This window comes from Streptopelia decaocto (assembly GCF_964273445.1).
Source record: "Streptopelia decaocto genome assembly, chromosome: 6".
In the NCBI taxonomy this organism is placed as follows: domain Eukaryota; kingdom Metazoa; phylum Chordata; class Aves; order Columbiformes; family Columbidae; genus Streptopelia; species Streptopelia decaocto.
In genome coordinates, this window is record NC_138660.1 from 4,947,427 (window position 1) to 4,972,005 (window position 24,579).

The window sequence follows — 24,579 nt, forward strand, 5'->3', positions numbered from 1 at the left end:
AATAGCATATGCCGTGCCATAAACCTGTGATGTATCATGACAGCCAAGCCCAGCCATGCCCCTGTGGTAAGGAAGTTTATTCCCTAACACTCTGTTAAATGCTAGACTGGGCCCTGCAGCGTGACTCGCTGCATCGCTCACTGTTTTCTCCATGGTATAATTCCAAATATGTGTCCTGCTCTTGCCTACCAGACCCGTGCATCTGCTTCTTGCAGCATGTCATGGACAGCACAGGGCAGGCTTAGCTTTTGGAGTTTAAAAATAATAAACGCCTTCCCCTTTCTATCCAGTTAAATGGCTTGTGACCATCTGCCGACTGCTCAGTGTCACACTTGTTTATATCTGCTCTTCCCTTGGTGTAGACCTGGGGCAAGGTTAGGAACAGAACCAATTTTGGAACAAAACAGTTAAAGTTGCAACCCACACAGCATCCACTGGTGAGAGATTAATGTGGATTTTCGTACTTTGCCTCATTGTGACTCCTTAATCCAGCATATATTCCAAAGAAATAATGCCATTAGAGGATTAGTGCCACAAGTTCATTTGAAAAAAAGGATTTGCAAACACTGAAATCCTATATTCTATGTACTTAATCACCAAGTATCATTTTGGGGATTTCCTCTCCCTTTAGTAGTGTCTCTTTCAATGAGACCCAAACAAAGTAGCGACTCTGTTTTGGATGGCACTTATTATTCATTAAAGGAAAACAAAACCCCAAGCATCTGGTTAAAATAATACAGTATATCTAAACACACAGGAGTAAACCCATCCTTTCTGTCATACAATCACTGGAGCTATAGCAGGGAGGCACTTGGCCCAATCTTTATATAGAATTTAATGATTTGGGATATTTATCTGATAGGCATTTGTAATATTCTGAGTCCTGTAGCACGCAGGAACACCGTGAGCCTTGTTTGCTTCTAAGGCAGCTCCCTTCCCAGCTCTGCTTGCACCCAGTGAAGCCACTGTTCTCTCTGTGGGAGGAGGAGACTGAACCTCTGCCACACTATTCATTCTCCCTTTCCTTAGCATGCATCTTCACTGCTCTGTTTCCCCTTTCTGCATAACTGTCACTGCCTGCAGCAGCTTTTGTGGGCTTCTCCTGCTTGGCTCCACTTGTTGCAGGCGGTTGCATGGGCCAAGAAATTGCTGGGGGTGAAAAAATGCTTCTTGCCCCATTACTGACTTTGCCAGTTCCAGGTGACTTGTTCTTGGGCCGTGCTGACCCAGAATAAATGAGCCAAGAGCTGCTGCCAAATGAGGGTAGGGGAAGAGTGGCTGCTCCAGTCCCAGCTTCACTGCCCTCATCTTTCTCAGACACCTACATCAAACCATGCCCTCCACAGCTCTCTCCATCCTGTTGTGTCCCTTCTTTCCATCCTCTGACTTCAACCCAGTTCTGACCCCTTACAACTGAGGCAGCAAAATTCAGTCTTGCCTACACAGCTGAGAAGTCTTCAGCTGGCTGCGAAGGTATGTCACTAGTACCACAACATCTGTGTCATCCACTAATTTGATGTTGACTGTTCACACCACAGAGCGGCAAGGATCAGCAGACAAAACCCTTCAGAAGAGGCTGCAGACATGATGGGCTGGAAGGACCATTCTCCGAGAATGAATGAATGAATAGATGCAGTTGCATTCACTAGCAGGAAGTGCTCTGCAGAACCTGGGTTAGGAAACATCACTCAGGCTTCAAGGTAAAGTTCAGCAGTTTGCTGCCACCTGGATAAACACTTTCTCCATATATTCCTATACTGTTAGAAATATTGTGCAACACTGACAATTCCCTGGAGCAAACTCAGTCCAGACTTCCCTGCACTGAGATCAGTGTGCATGCCTGGGGATTCAGTTGAGTCCAAACCATTTAAGTATCCCCATCATTTCCCACAAAATGAATATCCAACCTTCTGATTTTAATAGCCCATCAGCCTACAGTAGTAATTCCTAAGATAACTGTTTAAAATACATTTTACTTATTCTGTACTTAAGTACAACCATAGACTGATCACAGTGGGGGTTGAACTGGCACAGAGAACATAAAAAAACAGCAAAAACTTTGGGTTCGGAAATGCATACACCTCTTAGTAACCTTACGCAGTTTCCTAAACTCAGTGAAACTTTTCATGGATTGAAAGGCTGAGAAAAATTCTGACATTTCACTGTACTGTCACACTTTAAAACCTAACAAAGAGTTACAAAACTCTGGTGCGAACACACAAAGGTGGGCTCTGCCTGACATGAAAGGGCTGACACTCAGCAGGACGATCACGCGGGTTCATGTGCTGGATGAACTGGTCATGAGCAGGGGAGTCTGATGGCCCCTGTTACCATTGATTTATTAGAACTACAACAATTTCAACCTTGTATATACAAGCACAAACTGCCAAATACAAACTGTAGAATTTTAAAACATTCTTTTTCTCAAAGCCAGAGTTTACCTTACCTACTACAAAATACTAACAATAAGTACATTTTCCCCATCTACTATCTCATATTGAAAATGCGTTTTCATTTCCATAAGAAAGTGTGACTAAAAGATCTATTGCAGCAAATGTATCTTTCTCCCCACCATGCAGATGCTTTTAACACTCTGAGTTAGTCTTTTTTTAAATGGAACTACACAAATACAAACTGATTGTTTCATTCTCTATTACAAGTCTGTCGGAGACAATTCTCAGGGATGGAAAACACTTTTTAGTTGAACTTATGCCAGGAATAATCCCCTTTCAATTAATCATTTGCATTAATATGTAATCTGCAGAGTTCATGCAAGGCCTGCAAACTATATTAATTACTAGAAACCTAATTAGAAATCAACAGAGTCAAAGGATCAGTGTTACTTCCATACGGTACCATCTGGTACAATGGGGTTGGATAGTTCAGCAAAACTCCCCATTCCATTCTGTGAAACTTCAACCTGAATATGTGCTGCCAGAGAGAGCAAGTTTATGCTCATATGGAGTGGGTTGCAAAGCAGTTTTAGGGTCATCCTAAATGATGGCATCTAAGTCCCTGTATTTCTAGCAATTACTTCAAAAATAAGCTCTAAAAAAAAAGGAGTATTTATTCAACAGTTTTCTTTTTGAATGCAATACCAATGCAGTTGCAATTCGCCTTTCCACATCCAAAAATACCTTAAATCCATACACTGGCTATTGAAAACAAAACAAAAACCAAACAAACAAAAAAAAAAAACCCAAACCAAACAAAAAAACACAACCACAAAATGGTTTAATTAAAGATAATAAGTGTGTGCATTGTTTTTTTGTTTTGTTAATTATTACTCCAATGCAAAAAGTCATGTCCAGAGCAAAAAGATTGAAATTCCATAGATGAGACAACCACATTAGAGTGCAGCTTCCATTACTTCTGGTGTGCATGCATGGAAATGGTAATATAATTATACCAACTGATTTGCTTTTTCAACATGCTGCCAGTTTGAAAATTTTGACCAAAACATTTCAGTCCTGGTTGAGACTATGCTAGCCAAACAAAACAAACAAAAAAAAAAAAACAACCCAGGTCTTCAGAAACTGAACTTGTACAGTTTTAAATCCAGACCTTTGCAACCAGTTTGATTCATGGACACATAAAATCCAATCTTCTTTCCACATACAATATTATGTCCATTTAATTTTCAAAAGAACTTTATGGTTAACCACTTAGATTCACTCAGTAGCTTTTGGAATTGAGATCAGCCATGCCAAGTAAAATTCAGTAGCTTCAGTTTTGTCCCTGTTTGGGTCCAGTTCTCTCTGGTTAATTCCCAGATTTCCACTGGGAATGAAACAGCTGTGTAATCCACCTAGTCTCTCCAAACTTCTCTCAAGGTAAATATAACGCTTTTCCATTGAACAGCCAACTGTGTTACAACCTGTGTCACCTTTCCAGTGAGTATTTGTTGATCTTGTCAGTATGTATTGAAACAGATGAACACCAAAGTTGGGCACTTCCCTCTTCAGAGTGTCCTGCAACTCAGGAAGGAACTAGAGCACCTACCCTGCAATCAAGCAAAGGGCTGAGAGTTGGAAAAAACCTGACCTCCCAAGGAATGCTATAGTTTCTAGGATGTTCTGCATACCCACAACTCAAATTATTACAGTGACACTGACACAGAGCTTTGCCCATTCCCTTCTCTAGTTACTTCTCAAATTCTTGTGAGGGGTCCCAAAGGCAAGATCCCATGTGTTTCTAAACCAGCTGTGTCACTGTAAAGCCTTGTGATTATTTCTAATCCCAGGTTTCTAGGACACCACTTCTCCGTTCAAGATCATTCTTGGGGTTTCCAGCCTACCAGTCCCCAACTTCCCAATCCACCCACCAAACCACCCTGCTCCTCATCTATGCTGCCTGTTGCGGACACCACTATTCTTCTAGTTTAAACCTTTCGAGGGGGGAACATGGAAAGAAGTGAGGTTTATCTGAAGAACTTGGTATATCTGCATATAGATTTAATTTTGGAATAAGACAGGGTGACATTGATAAAGAAGCCATTTGCCAAGTTCTGTAACCATCTAGTTCATTGCATTATACAGAAATAAGTCTCCATTGAAGCGTATCTTGCTTCAGCAAACTTCATAAGAAGAAATAAGGATCATCGCTCTTCCTGAGTGAATCACCACAGGTTCCTCACACAGACATTGTTTAGAAACAGTGGATTAAAACCTGCTTAGACTCTAGTTTAGCAGGTTTTCTACTTATATAAATCAATTCCAGCATTACATTTTGGTAAACATTAATTCTTGAACTGGTAATAAAATTGTCTAATGCATTTTTTTGCTTTCCATTTCTGAAGATCATATATCCCATCAGTTGAGACATGTCTGTCATTGATTTTGTCAAAAGGGAATCAAGTTAATTCGGACCCAGATCAGTACTGACAACATGTCTGGTGGCAATGGTAAGACTGTATCTACCTTAGTGCACAGATTCCACACTGATAACCCATTCTGATACTTCAGGAATTAAGATGTGACAGTAGTTGTAACTGCTTGTGAAATTAATGGAGAGAGTCTCCTGGTTCTTAATTCAGTTTTAGAATAGTACAAAATGCCAAAAACTGTTGGGTTTTTGGTAGCATTCTTCCAACTCCTAGAAGAATTCTACACCAGGTAGTAGCTGTCAGACTACACTTATCCCCTTTGTACAGAAGAATCCAAGCGCTGGTGTTTCCCCACTCCAGATTCCTCCCTGCAAAGGGGATAAAGTGGGACTACACTGCCATAAACCATCTTCATTAACAGCAATACTCATTGACAGACCAAGGCCCAGATCAATTTGATATACTCTACATTACTTGTTCTATTCATAAATCACCTCCTATATCCCTTTCTCTCTCCTTTGCTGCTTTGCCATGTTTCCTGTCAGTGAAGATGACCAGCAGAAACAGAACTGCTGAAAAAAACAGAGACCACTGCATGATTCAGAAAAATACCCTGCCTGATGCTTGTGAAATCCAGTTAAGATATTCTAGATCTTCAGTAGAAAGGAACTGTCAAAGCATCTTTACGAACTGTGGTTGTCACACTCCACCATAGCACACAGCAATCCTGCTGCTGTGCCAGAATCCAAAGGCTCGGTGCCAGGGGTCATAAGAACTAGCGTGCTCTCTCGCCAAACTTCCCTCACTGGGTAAAACAGGAAAAAATAAATTTATATCCTTATATTGCTGGTTTTGTATCTACCTCAGGAAGTAATCTTTCCTAGTATTAAACTTTTTGTGGCTTTCCTGAAACTTGATTCACATGGACTAAGACATCTGATGAAAAATGGTTGCTGATGCAAGACTTTGCATTTAATTAACTCAGGCAACTTCATTTCTTACAAAGCATTTGCTTCAGCCTTGCTCAAGCAATCTGGAAAAATCCCAGTAGAGAAACCAGGCACTTACAGAGGGGACTAAACACAAGCTGAAAATTATCTTTAAGCCTAGGATGCTCCTTTGGTTCTTTGTCTTTCTGAACATGAAAAGATTTGGACAAGCACATGAAAATTATCCTCAGGTTGTTTTAGCTGATCTCTATTTTTTTTAAATGAACTATTGAAATTATTTTAGAAACCCAGTACTGGAATTTTTTTTTTTTAAAAAAACAATGATTCTAGGTATCATTTTCTTCTTTATAAAGAAGGTCCAGATAGCAACAAAATAGCCATGGTAGCATTTATAACAAAAATATTTAGAGTCACTTTAAAATCTTAAAAATAAACCCACACTAGATACTATGTATGTATTTTGTGTTATATTATTAAAAATAGTTTGTTTTCTGTAAAGGTGTGCTGAACTGTAACAGAATTACATCCTTTGCTATCGATAACACTTCCCTGGGAGCAATTTTCAATAGGAATGGGTCCATTTTCTCCAGGTTTTGGGGTTCTGTTTGCATTTCAGAGAGGACAATGGACAATTTGTTGTTGTTGAAGCAAGCACTTGATGAACTTTAGGCAGGTGAACAAGGGATTAACAAACATCAGCTGACATGGATATTAGAAAAGAAACACTCTGACATTTGAAAACCTGCCATTCACTCGGCATTCATTGTGAGAGCTAACCCACTGACAGGGAGAATTAAAGAGTAAATTGCCGGCTTGAGCAGTATAACCATCTGATCCCTGTGTTAGCCTCACAATATGCTTAACAGGATTTCCATCTTCTAGTTCCCCCCAATCCAATCGGATACACAGTTCTGGGATAACATGGTTCTGGGGTAACCACTTGTCAATGGTCAGAAGTACGTCCTTTCTAAAAATCAGTATAAACAGGTAACACAATGTGTGAGAGCAGGGCAACCATCAACCTCCTGTCATATTTCTTGTTGGAACAGGAAGATTTTAAGTGAATGCACCAAGCATCTTAAAAGCTAACAACAGCTTAGCAGGTTACATGTGAAATAGGTTTATCAGATCAGTGCAGTGCTCTTCTTGTAATTATGTTTTTACAGCCTGGTTAGGGGATGGTATTGGAGAAGGGCTTGTGATGTCAGAGTGGGTAGGGCTTAGAAGCAGGGATGAGGGCTAATCAAGATAAGTTCAATTTGTATTTAAAGTGAAGTCAGCGTTAGTTAAGGCAGTTTTTGACATGTTAATCTTGATGTGTTTTAAAAGCTGCCAATCACATTACTGAGGCAGCTGGAAAGGAAGACTTACAGTGAAGGCACAGGCTCTTGGATGCTCATGGTGGCTTCATTCTACCCCAAACTAAGGTCTTCACAATAGACGTAAGTATACATGAAATAAAAAGTGCTAGTTTTGAATGTAAATGGTGATGCGACATCTCCTAAGCAACACCAATAGGTGTAGGTTTTTTCAGATTTTGATGGTAAAGACTTATCTCATGATAGAAACAGCACAAGTGGAATTCTTCATGGTGTTTTTCTCTAAGAGCAGCAAAGCACTGCAGAGAGAAAAGTTCAGAATTGGTAGTGGTGATACAGAAAAAGTAAATTATGTGACTATGTTCTGATTTCTCAGCAATTTGGTAAATGTATTCTTATGGATAAATACTGTATATTCAGATGGAAACACTATTTTTTTATGACCCAAGTTTGATCATTTTGGAAACATTTAAAGATCTGTATCACAAATGGAGGATTTTAGCTTACTTTTTGTTTCCCATTGCATATTCAGTATTTTTCTAGAAAACTCTGGATACAGATTGAGTTGCTTAATGTATGTGCACAAATGTTTCACTGTCTTGTCTAATAGTAACAGAATACTCTTAAAAAGCTAATGAGTTGTTAATACATATAGGTTAATCTTTATGGTAATTCTTCTTTTTAAAGTACAATAAGAAAAACCTCAATATTTTACAGATAGCTCCTGAAGCAGCAGATTGGCTAAACCAGTGTGCAATCAGAATTAATCAAGGTTATCATCACATAGATATATTTGGCTGTTTTAGTGTAGTGTACCTAAATTAAACTTAACTAATTACAATTTTGCTTGTGTGCATAGTCATCATAACAAACCCCAGTGCTACCAGCTTTGTGGAACACTAATGTATGCAGGGGGATAGAGTTTGTAAATGTGTGTGATGAGGTTTCCTTACATCGTATTATTATCTGAATACGTGGGCAGAATTAACTGTAGACTGGGAAAGGCTTGGGCACTATTGCATTGCCTTCAGAGCTAAAATTTCAAGTTCCTCAGTTACAGAATACAAATTTCTGTATATATACCCAGTGCCCCGAGATATGGAAAGAGCGAGAGAGGCAATCCTAACTCAAGTAATTTTATCATAGCCTGATCCTGCAAACTAGAGCTGAAAATGTTCAGTGTGCTCAAGATGCTGATTTCCAAGTCTGTTTGCAGGAACAGGTGTGCTATTTCACATGTTAATCTCACCAGGAGAAAAGTTCATATTAAAACTTGTGACATATATGAATGTGGAAAATAACAGTGGTTTTATAGTATCTGATATATGTGACTAACATATTTTAACATACCTGCAAATATTTTCTCAGATGAGCATGTGCTGTCTTATGCTTTGTAATAAAGAAAGCTAACCTGAAATGATGTGCAACAAAAACCCATACCACCTTGTTTTACCTTTGTGGAATACAACACAAATGCAGTTTTCTGTTTTATCAGAGGATCTAGGAAGGTTTGAGGGATACTGCTACAATATTTAATACCCTAACTGAAGACAGAAGATACTGAGGATTCAGTACAAGTTTTCCAGATTCAAACTCTTAGTCAGTGAAGTGAAAGTGTTGTTAAACAAAAATAGTTTTAAACAGCCTTCCTAAAACCCACTCCTCTCTCCACTACCTGGTTTCTTTTGGCACTGGGAGTGTTGTCATTTGCACTAATATTTCATGTTTAGGTGAGACAAATCCCACTAAAATTCAACTGCATTTCATCTGTAAATACCAGCTTTGCTCTCCTATCAACAGAAATATTTCCATCCCAAGACTTGGATTTCCAGTATTCAAAAATTAAAAACAATTAAAATACTTTAAAAGTAAAAATTATTAAAGTTTACTTTCCCTTTATCTGATCTCACTTATGCCTCATTTGGCAATCTTTAGGCTTCTAAAAGAATCAGAGACAGGAGGATAATGTTTCAAATGTCATCCTTAATTATGAAATAAGTCCACAAGGAAAACAAATGACATCATGCTTCTATCTCTTGTGTATATAGCCTATGTAATAGAGAAACCCAACCCTTGTAAACAGCTTCTCATGTGCCAGTTTGTCAGGATACAGGGTGGGTGGACAATGTTACACACACACATTTGCACGCGCACACTTGCTGTGCTACAACCACTATTTTCATTAGTTTTTGCTTAGTTATTTATTGTATAAAAGGCTCAGCTAAAGCACTTGGTGTGATCCCAGCTGGAGCCTCTGGGTGCTGCCACAAACACAAATGAATAAATAATATTAGCATGATGGTTCTGCAGAAACCAGCCCTCTGGTTCCAGCCCCAAGCTGAGAGGGAGAAGCACTAAGCCCAACTCCCACCACAGCTGCTTACTGTCCTGTATCTATACAACTCCACCATATCACATGGCAGTTCTGCTTCTTTTTCCTCCACCATCTGTCTGTCGCTCACCCAGTCAGCCTGGAGGGCTCTTGCTGTGTGTTTGTGCTCAGCACAACACATATCCACCTTTGGTTTTAGTCAGTACATTAAGCTGACTGTTGCCTTATCAGCATGCAGGAGTAAGTTTTCCCCTTGCCCCTCACCATTCCAGGGAGAACAAGATTAACTTCTGTTACAAACCTGACTTAGTTCCTGAAGGAGTGAATTCACCAATACTAAGCCAGTATTTCTTCCGGAGATCAGTGTGTTTAAATAAAATGAGTGACTTGTTGCTTGCAATCTTACCAATTAGCTAGCCCAAAAAAGGTGCAATATTTGTGCCTTCATTTCAGCGCAAAGGCACGCCGTGCAAACTGTGCTGGCTGACACACACAGTATAAATATAGTTATTTTCCTTTCTTTAGGGAATGTATCGCTCTCAATCCAGTTTCAGGATTACACTCTAATCTCAGTCTCTGCCCACATATCTAGGATTAGAATTTAGCCCCACAGCCTCTCCAGGGGTACCTTACCCCAATTAAGATTACATATTTCATGCTCCTGTATGACATAATGTTGGTATAATTGCTTTCCAAAAGTCATTTGTTTTGCTGACTGTGGGTTCTTGAATAAGTAAAAAAATCTCTAGTTTTATGACTCTTAGCATAGGTTTGGGGCAAGAAGCCTTGATACTACAGCTAATAACATTAGAGTATTAGTAATATAAGCATAGGTATCTATTTTTTAAAACAGCATGTAATTTCAAGAAATCAGGAGAGCTTTTTCTAAAAAGAGAGCAAATGGGAATGAAATTGAGACTATGCATGAGTTTCCTGATATATTTCACTCATAAGCATGTACACTTATTTATACTATATGTTTAACTGATTTCCCTGACACAGATTTACCTGAGCATTTTCAACAATACCCAGCTTCTTCCAAACACCGTGGCTCCACTTCAAAAGTATACTGGACATTTATGTACATAGAAGCAGTATTAGTTAATGAAATCTGAATGTGTCAAAAAACATTTTCCAACAAGTCTATATTATACATAAGACAATGCCAGTACAGATACACAGACTGCTATAGACATTTTGAAACTGCACATAGCATGATCATATTTGCAAACACTTCTGGTTCATAAAGTTTGTGTCTTGACACTTCTCATCTAATAAATCGAGACAGAATTAGTTCTGGGTGAGTGGTTCTGCCTGCTGCCAAGAAGGGTTTGCTAAGGGTAAGACTCTAAAGGTAGAGATTAACTTGTCTTCATCCCTGTAATGTGCTGTACAGCCAGGATTTGTGCAATAGGATCAGGGAAGAGCCATATATGACTGGAACACTGGACAGCTGGTGTGTATGAATTTATATGAACCCCAATGCAAGATTTTGAGCTACTCTCAAATCCCAGCTAATAAATGTATCAGAAGTATACTTTCCCTCTTCTCGCAGAGATCCTTTTTTGCTGATGTTGGTTTCTAACATGCTAGTTGTTATGAAAATAGTACAGACCCTAAGTAATCTAAATTTGACCTGTAAGTCAGAACCCCAGCTAAGTAATAACAACAACAACAAAAAAGGTGTTTTTCCAAATGCAATAACATAGATTTATCAAGTTCAGTATCCCCTCCTGACACAGGGTTACATATAAATCTTTAGCTTAATAACATAATATAATTATTTATCCTACCTGATCAATCCAATACCTTCCTTATAAATAAACAAGTAATTTAATACTGATGACACATACATACAAAATGTGTCCTTGAAGTAAAATTTACACCATATTGATATTCAAAAGTTCAGCTAGGGAAAATAGATTGGAATTTCAGTGGAAATAACATTTGAAAATTTTTACCACAAATACCAGAGTTATTTTATATATCTGAGAAGAAATCCAAGCTCAGTTAGATCAGATTGACTGGCTCACCAATGAAAAACACCAGAATGACTTTGTGGTGCAACTCCAGTGAAAACCTCATTAAGGAATCAAACCTTCCTTTAGGCTCATGATGATTCAAAAACTGGGTCAGAGGAGTCAGTAAGCTACAGCTTTAGTGGAAAAAGATACCAATGAACTTTCAAGTCATATTACTCTATGACTTTTTTCAATACTGTATCTTTTCTACATCAAACCAACAAACCAGCTGGTCTGCCTTTGCAAGGATAAGTTGCTTATGTGATGCAAGCTGCCTGAAGCAAAGCTCTGTGAATCTTGGCCATCTAATGCATAATCAATAAATATGGACCAACTCCACTACGAATCCTGCTGTATATGGTACCCTACACTAAGTGAAAATGCCAGGATTTAAAGGAAAACTTCACTTTTAAAATGGAAGATTTTTAAGAATGGTCTTACATAGTTTCTCCTTCAGCTCTGAAAGCAGGTTACGTGAGAGACTACCTGCCAACAGAAGTTTTGTTTTCCAGATTTAATACATAGACACTTCTCTGTGAAAGGAAGCCACCTAAACAGCTCACAGGACCAATATGGTATTGCAAATACCATCATCCCAGTTGCCATCTATTTTTTTTGAGCTGCTGTAAAGTTTGGTTCAGCACTAAATCGCTTTAGTACTGAGCTTTAAAATGCTTTAGCAGCTCAGAAGCACTTTGGCAGCTCAAATGCTCTTCATGAGGCACCCAGCATCCTAAACCGCTTTAAGCCTAAAGTATCCTAAAAAAAAGGCAAATGGAAACTCGTCCAGCAGCACACATTCAGATACATATGTCAAGAACAAAGGACACAGTTTTGTTCTTGGATTTGACAGGCTTGTGAGACCAAGTATCTTCACCATACCAAGGAAATGGTAAATTCATGGTGCACGTGAATTAGATCGACAGCTTTCCCTTAATTTTTTTCGTAACTCATCAATAGGTCAAAGGCAGTAAAAGGAATTATAATGATTATTCTAATTTATAAATGGCTTGGGTAACAAAATACATGATTTGGCTTCCATTATATTTTGGATAATGAACAGTTTTTACAGTTTGCTTCTGTTTTGGAGAAGGACTGGCTGTGAAAAGCAGAGCTTCAGTTGTTCTTGTTTACTATTTCTAAGGAGTTTCTGTATGCTAGCTAGCTGGTTTAAATGTAAACAGACTACTTGGAAATTGGATCCATCTTGTACTCATAACAATGCTAACATCTCAAGCTGTGTTTGATCTTACTGCTACTTGTACAACACCACTGTAAGTTTGGCATAAATGTGAAAACACATGGGAAAGACCTGGGCAAATGGGCCAGTAAGCCATAAAAAGTAAAACCATCCAAAGCTCCAGATGGTTCTGGCCATTTGTGCTTCAAAGATCACATCTCTGTGAAGTGATTATTAATATGAATTCAGCAGTTGTCAGCAGTCAGCTGAAATGGTAGATTCTCTGTGCATTTCTAAGGCATCCCTCACTATTATCTATACTAAACGCTGGCTGAACTCACAGAGCTGTAGTTATCTACAGGATGAGAACACTTATGTGTTCCATCTTTAAGAAGAAAGCTATTGGGGAAGAAAACTCACTAAATCCCCCCCCCCCACCCCCAAACAAAAAAAACAAACCAAACAAACCAAAAAAACAACACACACACACACCACCAAACAACTCCACCCCCCGACCCATTTGCTGTGCAAATCTAGTTTGCAATGAATGTCCAGATGCCCCAGCCACCCTTAGAGCTGGTCTGTTCCCTTCTGCCAGCCCCTCAACTTCAAGCCTCCCACACGGGACAGTTTTTAACACCCAGGCTGTGAGTTACAGGACTAATTTCTTTTATGACCTATCTGCACAGATAATCCCGCTGTAGATCGTTCCTCTCAAATCCTAAGTACCACATATTGTAGTTACTTATTCTCTTTTTACCAGGATCATTTGTAATCTAGTCACCTGCTTCTTTGGACAGACTAAGACAAGCTCATGCAATCCACCTCAATGACACCACAGCTGTTCAACTATGCACTTGTAGCGTATTAGTTTTTAGTCTGGAGTTGTGCTCCTCATCTGGCTTTGTTTACCTGTACTTACATAGATAATTAATCTGAGCCTAGCTATTTTAATCACTGTTTTCATTACTACAAGCATGTTACCTTTTTTTACTTTATTTACAACTCTTAAGGGGCTGATACCATTTGGAACAGCTCGTTTCTATCATTTCTTTCCATCTATTTATCTTAGTTCACAGCAGACAGGGCTCCAAACTATTACAATATTCAAATTAAACCAAAGATACCTGCCTTCCTGAGTACAAGCATGTCACTGTTCTTAGGGTCACTGTGGTACACCAGGGCCTGCAGGCAAAAAACTCTGGGGCTTAATTATGTCCTTCTGAGCAGCTAATATTTCTCAACAACCTGACTTCCCTTGCATAGTAAGACCCAAGGACACTGGACAGCTTGGTATAAACAAGGGCAACATTTGCATTGTCCTGAAAAATGAAAGTTTCTATGGGATAACCAAAATAATCCACATGCACTCAAGGGTACAGCTGCGAGTGGCAAAAGGACTACCTGTCTGAGAAATAACTTGTATAACCTGCTCCATTTCTTACATTGTTGAATGTCTTATTCTGTTCTTTGGGCCTGCTGATTCAGTTCTTTACAAAAGAAAAGTTGTTGTTGTCTTCTTACAGCATGACTCCACGAGATCACATGAGAAAAATGTCTATCCTGGGGGAACAAGGAACTCTAGAAGAAAAGCACTTATACCGATTAGCAAGCGGCATGGCAGCAGGAGGTATGCAGGAAGAAACCAAACTGTGCATTTCTTTATAGGATTGCTAATATCTGTACAACATACAGGAAACAGCCAGAAACAGGCTTAATGTCTTTAAAAAGGTATTTCAAGTTTGTCTTATGAGTAGCTGGAGAAACACTTCTCTTATGGTAAGTAAAAGTTAACAAGGCGGGGATCCTGGCATTCTGAATTTCATCAAGGGATGATAAGCACCTGGAAAGAGAGTCAAGGTCACACAGAAACTCAGCCACAAAAGCCACAGCTGGGCACTATGAGGTTCTGGCTCCCCACCACAGGCTCTGCTTTCTAGAGCTGCTGTCTCATGACAAGGCAGGTTCCCACCAATAAGATTTTTCTAAAAATAAAACCGTATTAGAAATGAAAACTCCCTAAAGCAGAGAACTTAACATTCACAGCTATTCTTTTTGTTTCATAGTGATATGAGTTATTGGATATTAGGAAAAAATTCTTCCCAGAAAGGGCTGTTGGGCATTGGAACAGGCTGCCCAGGGCAGTGGTGGAGTCACCATCCCTGGAGGGCTTTAAAAGGCGTTTAGACAAGGTTCTTAGGGACATGGTTTAGCGTTAGATTTAGGTTGGGTTATGGCTGGACTTGATCCTGAGGGCCTCTTCCAACTGAAATGATTCTATGATTATTAATTGTAAATTGTCCTTTTGTACACTTGGCTGCACACATCCTGTTTATTTTCACTGTAGTTTGACTGTATAAACTTAGATTACTTAAAGTGGCTAAGGTGGCAGTGGAAAGATCTTTTTTAGTTGCTGATATTAAAAAAGTATGATTTTCTAGCTCATACTAAAATGCTGGTAGCTTGAGGGAAAACACCTTATTGTTTCTGGTAAAGTTACATTGCAGACAGAATCATTTTGTAATTGACTGCACTGACAACAGAACTGTCTATCCTTTGTGTCAGAACTGCGGCAGCGGCAAGAGATGCTGATGAGAAATCAGTTGATGGCAGTAAACCCTCAGCTAATGGGTGCTGGCCAACAGAGAATGCAGGCAATTCCCTCCCAGTTTGAGCCTCGACTGGTAGACAGGTATTTTGCACCATTTCTCTACTATAGCACTGCAGTCAAAGAATAAATGTCCATGTGCTGTACCTGAGTATATAAAGACCCTAGATTGTTCTTAACTAAACAATGTCCTTTGCATATCTGAATTCATTTTTTTTTTTCCTCTCAGAGATCTGTTACCTTCAACTGAAATGATGGCATCTGCTGACCCACGACAAATCCATATAGCATCCCACCTTGGACCCACAGTCCCACAGCATGCAAACATGCCAAACATATTGTCCAACCGTGTTTACCCAGGCCCAGGTAACAAAGCATTGTTTGCATCCTGAAAAAGTGATAGCATGTACATGAGAAAGCAAACTGCAGCTGCTAGTTTTTCATAGGTTTATCAGCAGTGTCAAGAAACAGTTAATTTTCTTTGGAAAAAGTCACTAAAAGTTGGTGGTTTACCTATCAAATATTCTAAACTGCCCCAGTTTGAGTCCAAACACATCCATTTTAGCTTTTGTTAAATACACTGTTTTCAAAACCATTGCATGGTTTTGTTCTCTGCTTTTCCTTTTGCATTTTCCAGGCATTTTCACAGTTAAACAGCAGGTTGTAGCTAAACAAATTAGTCAAATCAATACCACTTTTTGCTACTTTTCACTTTTGCTCATGTATGAGCATAGGCTAATTTAAGAGACTACTGATCATATTCTCTAATCGTAATATTGCATGCCATTTTACTGATGTAGGGCAACTACAAGCCCTTTTAATAAAGGCTCAGAATTCCAGGGCAGAGCTCTAAGGGAAAGGCTGGATATCGCAGCATGGCAACACAACTGTGGCACATGGCATGCAGCACATAAAGTTACATATCACTTCATACAAAGAGGTCCTATCTTAGGGTTCTTACTTTGAAATGACAATAAATCCCCCCCAATGTGGATTTCAAATAAGAGATTCCCTCAAGAGGAAATGTCATGTAAAAATAGGGGGCATCTAGGCTGAAAAGAGACTTGAAAGAGCAGGTTTGCTTTGGTTAACTGTTGGTTATTATTTTCTAAGCAGCTATGTGTACTTCAAAGATCTAAGTCACCAAATAAAGCCACGCTGCTGTCTCTTTCCTTCACATATAATTACAGGTATAACTAATTACAGATCTGATCCTGCATACACCTGATGTAGGACTTCATGTTTCTATTACATATTCACAACAAAGCAATGAACACATTGGATTTAACTTGAAGTCATATCAGCTTCCTAGCAAAGCACATAGTTCAAGTCTTACAAAACTTTTTAAAATGTCTCTGCACTACTTTGGGGTTTGTGCTTGAGGAAACAAATGAATTGAAGATTTATTTTTTTCCCCCCTCCCTTTAAGGATATAGCTTTCTGCAACCAGAATCCATGGAAGCTGTGGCCAGAAGACAGGAACTAGTTCAAAAGCAAAATATTGCCAGGTAATCAATAGTAAGCTTTGCTCAGAGGTGCACACCAGGATTAGGGCAGCAAAGGCAGCTGGAAGTTACTAAGTCACAGACCTTTTGTGGGTTTTTATCTACAGTGATTGAGATACTTTTTCAAGTTACCCAGAGAAGCAGAGGGCCCTTGATTATCTCTTAAGGTCTGAAGTTACTGAACTTTCTGCTTGTCCCTATTTTGCTTTTAGCCTTAAAATAATACAAGAAAAAGAAAATAAACCCTCAGCTTGGTTAAAGAAATAAGCTACAAACTTCAGCCCCAGCCCTTGGACTCTGGATCCGAATACCCTGAAGTTACAACAAGTCAGAAACAAATTCGAGCTTTACAGCTGTGTGCTGCCACACAACATTTTACACATCTACAGCTGGGCCCTCGGGATGATCAGGGTACCAGGGTAGACAGCTTTCCTAGTTTAACCAAATAGCCTGAATATCAGGCTGACTATAGAAAGCCCAGTTATTTGTACCAATTTCAGTGTAATCAGTAGCTGGTTAAGTTACCACCAGTGCCCTCCCTCACAGTCACACCATTTCCACAAGGAAACTCTAACCTCAACCACACTAGCACTGGGCTTCAGCAAAGTACTGAGTAGCAGCACCCCTCACACAGTAAGATTAAGAGCAAAGAACAGATAAATTCTGAGCAGGAATCTCAAGAGAATTATTACAAGTGTTTTAAGCTCTTCAGCCAGCAAAGACCTCCAAACACAAGATTTGCATCAACAATGCATTTCATACAGCTCTCACAACATAGCAAAAACCCTGAGAAAAACAAGTAAAATAGCTGGTAGCAAGCACGGTTATGACATATCCCTCAGCCACATCGGAGCTAGTCCTACCTGTTCAGGCTCTTCCTTCAGCCCATCATATCAGGAAAACTCCAACAAAAAAGAGCTCAGCCTAACTCCCTGAGATAACTTTTACCCCCTTCTTTTGCCACCTTAGCAATTTCTACCAGCTTCACAGTGAGTAGTACAGCACACTTCACCTCCAGAGCTGCATGGTCTCCTTTTACCCTTTATAGAAATCAGGTGTTACCAAACAATCTCTCACACTTCCTGCAGCTGGGCCCAAATCCTTGTTCTCCAAGGGACTCTGCCTCCTACCAAAGCTCACTGATCTTCTGGTTCTCAGAGGAGCAGACTATCTTACCTGGAGGAACAGTAAGGAATGTAATGCTCTTCTCTGTTTATTTCCACCTCAAATCTATGTGTGAGTAATGAAAATTGGGCAAAATGTACAAAGACATGGTATATACACAAAACACTTCTGCTGAATCTCTGAAATCAGAAAATTAATAAATCAGACGTTGTTGCAAAGATGAAAAGAGAGCAGAGAAAAAGACCTGAATGTTATGGAGTGATCAACTAATTCCTTTTCACAACAGTCACCTGAACAGATACCATTTGTCCAAAATGTTTTCCTGACAATGTTAAATTAATGAAAAGTTTCCTAAAAGTCAGACTGTCTCTGACCTGTTACCCTCATTGCAGTGTTAAGAATGCAATCTTGGTGCACTTTAAAGTCTTGGCTGCTCTCACAAGCCCTTTTTCTAAGAGAAATGTGGAAGTGCCATTGAAAGCTCCTCAAAACAAGGAAGGCAGGCTGAACCATTTCTGGTTTGTGTCTGGAAGAGTGGCTCATTTCTCCCATCTCTCAGCTGAAGCTGTGGAGCTCTAGCTTTCTGTTTGATCACTAGCTTAGCTCCAGAGAAAGCTGATGCCAGCAACGGAGACACTTACTACTACTTGTATTCTCCGTAGCTCACTGGTAAGCCTTCCCACCCACAATGCCAGGGGCAGGAGGCTGGCACAGGCTCTGAGGAATTGGTTTTATCCATCAGGACAGAGATCAGTTGAACACTTACCAGCAGGATCTCACCCTTCCACACTTTCAGACTGTGCACAAGTGCCAGGCACCATAGAAAGTGCCTACTAATGTAACCTTACTCTGAATGTATGCAAATGTTCCAACAATACCATAATTCTAGTTCTTTATCACTTACAGTATCACTGCCATTTTCCAGTTTTCAGTATAATTTTCTGATTGGTAATGTAAATAACTTATTTTCTTTAGTCTTTGACCCTTATGACCCTGGAGACAATTTTCCAAATCTCAGATTAGCATAATCACTGTAATAATGCCCCAATTGCCCAAATCCAAGTAACACTTTTTAGCGTGAAATATTATCTGGAGGCACCACATGGAAGATATATTTTCTTTTCCTTTTAGTTTAATGTACGTATCTGGCAGCACATTAAATGTAGCCAGCTTTGCCATTTCACCTGCAGTTTGTGATCTCTCACACATAGCAATATCAGGGAGAGAGAAGAAAAGCAGTTCTCTTACTTATTTAACTGAGTTTTAATCTGCCACTGAAAAAAAGAGATGATGAAGGAACTGAGCTGCCCTAATTGCTTGTGTTCTGTGTGTCTCTTAGAATGGAAATGGAGATGAGTGCTATTTTTCAGCAAAAAGAAATGGAGAAAGCTCATCGGAAAGGACTGCTGGGCCTGGAAGCACCTTTCCTTTACCATGGCATGCCAGCTAGTCCCATTGCTTTCCGTAGCAGGCACAGGCTACCTGAAGGCCATCTTCCCAGTGACTTATATGTTCATCGTACCACCCTCGATGAAATTCACGGCAACGCTATGCTCATGGCCACCAGCCCATACCCTCCAGTCAGCACTTTGCAAAGAGATAGGGGACGTCGACCAGGGAGACGAGCTGGAAATCACAAAACTGCCGACTGTAGCACCAATGGCACAAAGAACCAAGCTGACGACAAATCTACGGACCCTGCTTCAGCTGCAGTGGATGATGAGAAGGAAGACAAGAAAGAAGCAGAGGTGGAGACACCGAACAAACATGAACAAAGTAAAAACCAGACTGAGCCATCTGCGGTTGCCAAAAACTGTAAAGAGTTTGAACAAGGCTTGAGAAAAAACTGCACTACTCACGAAATATCTGCTGAAACCAACAGCAACATAAATGAGAAGGAATCTAATAGCTCATGTGCTGCTTTTGATGACAAGTACATGTACCCTTCTGCAATCCCATTCTCAGCATTACCATATGGATTTCCAGTACCCAGTAACCCACTGGTACCTTCAGGTTTGTGAAGACTCCAGATTACAGTTAGAGTGGTATGGTGATATTATTTAGTTTTATTGGTTCGCTCTCTCATTTCTTCCCTCTGTTTTAAGCACATTTTTGGTATCACAGAATCAAAAGCACTGGATAATGTACTGCTTAGAGAAAATACTGAGGTATGATTTGTATGTGCAGTGACTGGCACATACAGTGCCAGCAGTAAACAAAAGAAGCCACCAAAAGAAAACCCTCCAGAATCAGCTACTCATGACTATCTGGTGATTTTGGTGTCTAGGACTCCCATATCTGTCTGTGGCTACACACTGCTGGTAATATATTAGGTTCTGGAGAAGTGTAAAAATTCTCATGTTAACAGTCATTTCTTATTGATTCATCAGCAAAGTCCTACAAACATAATAACATCTGTGTTTCCTCCTCAAAGGAGCACACGGCCTGGTCCTGAATGGAGAAGATATTCCTTCCATTGAAGACATTCGCAAGTGGACCATTGATGATGTATACAACTTCATTGTTAGCCTCCCAGGCTGTTCGGATTACGCCCAGGTGATTATAAACATTCATCGCTTTTTCAGGTCTTTAGGACCATCTACATGTAAAGGTCATGAAACAAATGTAAATGTTAGAGATTAACTGGTTGTCACAAAGTTACAAACAAAATAGTTTTCATTGTCCTTCAACTAGAGATGCCACTTGCTTCTTCAAGGGAAAGCCAGTCTGTGCTCTGAGAGGTTATATGTACATCTGCTGCAATCTGGAGTTATTGGGCATGACACATACCAAAAGGATCAGCAGCAAAACGATGCTATAAGAAAAGTATCTTAATTTTTTCAGTCCACATGCCCTGCACAATCTTTATTCAGATTAAAGTAATTTTGCATTCTTGGATATTGGCATAACCCATGCACCACTCCTAAGCTCTTACAGGCATTATTCCATTTAAAAATAAAATATCATTCCAAACGCAAACAAACAGGTTAAAATCCTGTGTATTCCTGATAAAGCCTTAATAAGAGAAACACTATTCCTTCTATCATAGCAGGGTGCTCACTTCCTAAAAAACAAAACCAGCAAATAAAAAAACAGACAAAAACCCCACAAAACAAACCAAACAAAATGAATCAAAACAAACAAAAAGCTAACCAAACCAAGCACAAAAAACCCCAGGAACTAAATAATGCTAAAACATTACAAAGTTCCCACTTGCCAAGAACAAGTAGATAAACTACAGGCAAATGGACCGATACTCACACACCTAAACAAGAGGCCTCATGCTGCAGTTAAGAAATAAATATGAAGATAAACCACTAAAATTATTATGTCCTCCTTCTATTGTCTCTGCCTCAGGATTAAGCATAAAAAAATAACCACTGAAGTCTGTTTCAGCACAGCATGTTGTGTTTTATCATTTCATAAGATATTTAAAGACCACGCTATTGATGGAGAAACCCTCCCACTTCTAACAGAGGAACATCTCCTGGATACAATGGGATTAAAACTCGGACCAGCGTTAAAAATCCGCTCTCAGGTATGATCATTAAATGTATGCCCAAATGGCAAGTCACAGAGATGTGAGTCAGAAGATAACAGGAATAAATTTTTCCAAACTAAACTATATTTTTTTCTCACTGATAGGTAACTATCATGAGATTAGGAGAAAAAAAATTACTCCAGCACAGTTTGCTTTTGCTTCTCTGCATGTTACAACAGCACACAGGGAGACACTAGGAGGAGCTTAGGACTGGTAGTTTGAGAGACGCTTTAAGTGGAGTCAGGATACAATAGCACTGGAGAATAGGCTGAGGTTGGAAATTGAAAATATGTTTGATGAATTACGTCAGTTCACTCCTCTTTTCCCTTCCCAGCTGGTAAGAACTGCTCTGCTACACACTTGCTTTTGCTTCAACCTGGCTTTCAAAACATACCAAGTAGAGTTTTCTACAGCCTTTCTGGGATAATCATCTTACATGTTTCATGGCTGTCCCTCTATGTTTAAAGTTTTCTGCTCTCAATTTCATCCAGTAATATCAACTCTATGTGTGTTTCTATCCTTGCCCAGTTATTTTCTTTAACCTCTTGCTCTCTCTCACTGTTCTCTCATTAAACCCACCTTCCCTGCCCCTGGCTGGCAGTTTGCCTCCCTTGCTGTGAGACCCAGCACACTGGGACGTTTCTTTTCCCCATCTCCTCCTGCAAGAACCTGGGTCTAGAAGAACATGAGAGAGGGAAAACTGAAGAGATTTTTTTTCACTTTTTCTAACCACTAATAACCCTTTGAGATGGCTGGGATTTCCAGGATCCCCCTGGCATTGCTACACCACAGTCAGCCTTGATGTTTAATGGCTTTAACACTATCTCAAGAAGCAATTGCTGCAATTGTGCTTTTGTCCTTAAAGGTGTCTCGACGTCTGGGCAACGTGTTCTACATGATGAATCTTCCCCTGTCCGTGCCCTTAACACCTGCTCCAGGCAAACCCTCAGACCAGCCCTTGGACACAGCCTCCCCTCTTCACTGCAACAGCAGTGGTGACACACTGGATAGTCCCTGTTCGCAGGACCCAGAAACGTCAAAAGCCGTGGAACAGATTGTTTCCGAAAGCAGGGAAAATCCATGTGACACAGCTGGATCTCAGGCTGACTTCCAGATGATCGCTTTTCAGAAAAGTTGAGCTGACTCCAGGACATAAAACATTTTTAATCATACAGGAACCACTAATTACAAAGTGTTTGAGAAGACAGCTGCAGCCTGAAACCTCTGTATGACTGGTGCTGAAGGAAATATGCTGCAAATGCAGTGTGAGGAAGTATGGTATCTGAAAAGCGTTTAAAAAGTGCAACTGCATCTTGGTGCAATTACTTTCAAGTGCAATTCATTGAAAAGAATACCAGTACAGTTAACAGGTAAATTTGATTTTTCATTAAAGTCCAGTGTGATCACTAAAATCTGCCAGAGACTCGGGGTGCACTGAATGACTTACAGTGTGTCCCTGTTGAGAAACTACAAGGAAAAGTTACAGTTTCCACATAGAGCTGACTTCTGCTTCTGTTTAACAAAATTTAAACATAATTCATTGGGAGAGTATGGAACTACTTGTAGAATATAAATATACCCTAGATTCAGCAATTCAAGTTAATTCCAATGCTATTCGAGAGCTAAGCCTTTCTAAGTGCCTGGGAAGGGTATACAGGGTATAGATGAGATACCGTGGACATGTAAATACCATGTGTAACAGCAGTTTTAATTGTTCCGAGGCATTATTGCTGGGGTTTGAGCTGAGCTGAGTTTAGGAGGAAGCATAAGCAGACTCCACCATAAAGACCAGTCACTGGGACAGTGGGACTGCACCCAGTTCCTTTCCCCCCAGCACACCTGGGCAAGCCACGGGACACCCTTCACTCAACAGCACGCGTGATGTTCTTCATTTTGGAAGAGGCCACCAATTTTAGCCTGAAATTCCCCCTTCTCTTCAAAAATATGTTTTCACCTCATTTCTGCTACTGATGACCTCACAGCAAACAAGAAACACAAAATAGAGATTTTTGCTAGAGATAAATCCCCAGCATCTCATTGCGATTCCTGTGTGAATTATCTTTGTTCCCTCCTCAGGAGTTTGGTCACAGACTGGTGTTCCACTTTGGAAGTCAGTATTACTACAGTGCCGTCTTCCACTCTCCTCCTTGCAAGTACACTTCTTTACTCCAAAGAACACACAAATATTTTTGATAAAGTTAATTTCTGTAACTCGAGTGTTGATAGATTGTGGAATTGCTGTATATTGCTACTTCAGATCCTCTCCCTTTAGTTTAGTTTGTGTGGCCTCAAGTACTTAAAAACCAAGAGATACACTGCCATTTAGATGACAAGTGTCTAAACGCATGAGGAGAGGGAATATTCTCATATTTTAGACTGTGGGCACCTGTTCTTTTCCTTTAGCTTGAGATAAATTATTTTATATCTTTGGTATATTCGTGAACTAGATATTATGTGATTAGAGGTTTGCAACACTGACTGAAGATGTTTACCTTACTATACTCTCCAAACTTTGCAGCCTTGAGAAGAAGGGCAAGTACCTATAGCACTCCTTTTCTAAACTAGCAAAGTCTTTCTGTAAAAGGAGTAGCGCCTGATTCTGCTTTCAGTGAAAACTGCCACTGACACCAGCTGAGGCAGTTTTGGGCTCTGTGCATAAATCTCCAAATACTATAAATGGAGTGTGTGATTTTAGGGTTAATCGATAAAATCCAGTAAGACCCAATGCCAAAGTGTGGTTATGCTACGCAGCAAAATACTCCAAAGTTGCAGACAGACCCTGAAGTAATCCCCACCTAAGTGAAGTGCTGTCCTTTCCATTTGTGATCTGGTGAAATAATGGGAGTCTTGCCCAAGAGTTTGGATTATGTCTTATGCATCATCTGTGGATATTTTTCATATAAGGAACTATTCACTGAATACTCAATGGTGTTCAAAAAAGCAGAATAATAACCTGAAGCTGGAAAGTTTAAATGTAACTCTTTTAAACAAAGATGTACACCAGCAATATTAATCTTGGACTGGCAATTAGTTTGCTTTTCACTTTGTCTCAATTAATTTCAAAGTGTTAACCTCTGTTCTCTTCATTAACTGCTCTACATTTTTTCATGGCTTTAAAACCTAGTAAGGCAGCTTGGAGAGTTTTATGTTGAATTTGGTAATGTAAATGTTTA

General features: G+C 39.7%; 1 protein-coding gene across 1 annotated transcript; it reads left to right on the forward strand.

The window, feature by feature from the left end:
- Positions 1 to 14,154: 14,154 nt before the first annotated feature.
- Positions 14,155 to 22,544, forward strand: SAMD7 (sterile alpha motif domain containing 7; the record flags this gene model as incomplete). The annotated part of the gene is made up of 8 exons (XM_082055510.1): positions 14,155 to 14,257; positions 15,193 to 15,319; positions 15,465 to 15,601; positions 16,665 to 16,743; positions 19,205 to 19,878; positions 20,300 to 20,421; positions 21,293 to 21,403; positions 22,272 to 22,544. The coding sequence occupies 8 exons, from the start codon at positions 14,155 to 14,157 to the stop codon at positions 22,542 to 22,544; spliced, it is 1,626 nt and encodes a 541-aa protein (XP_081911636.1).
- Between the last annotated feature and the right edge of the window lie 2,035 nt (positions 22,545 to 24,579).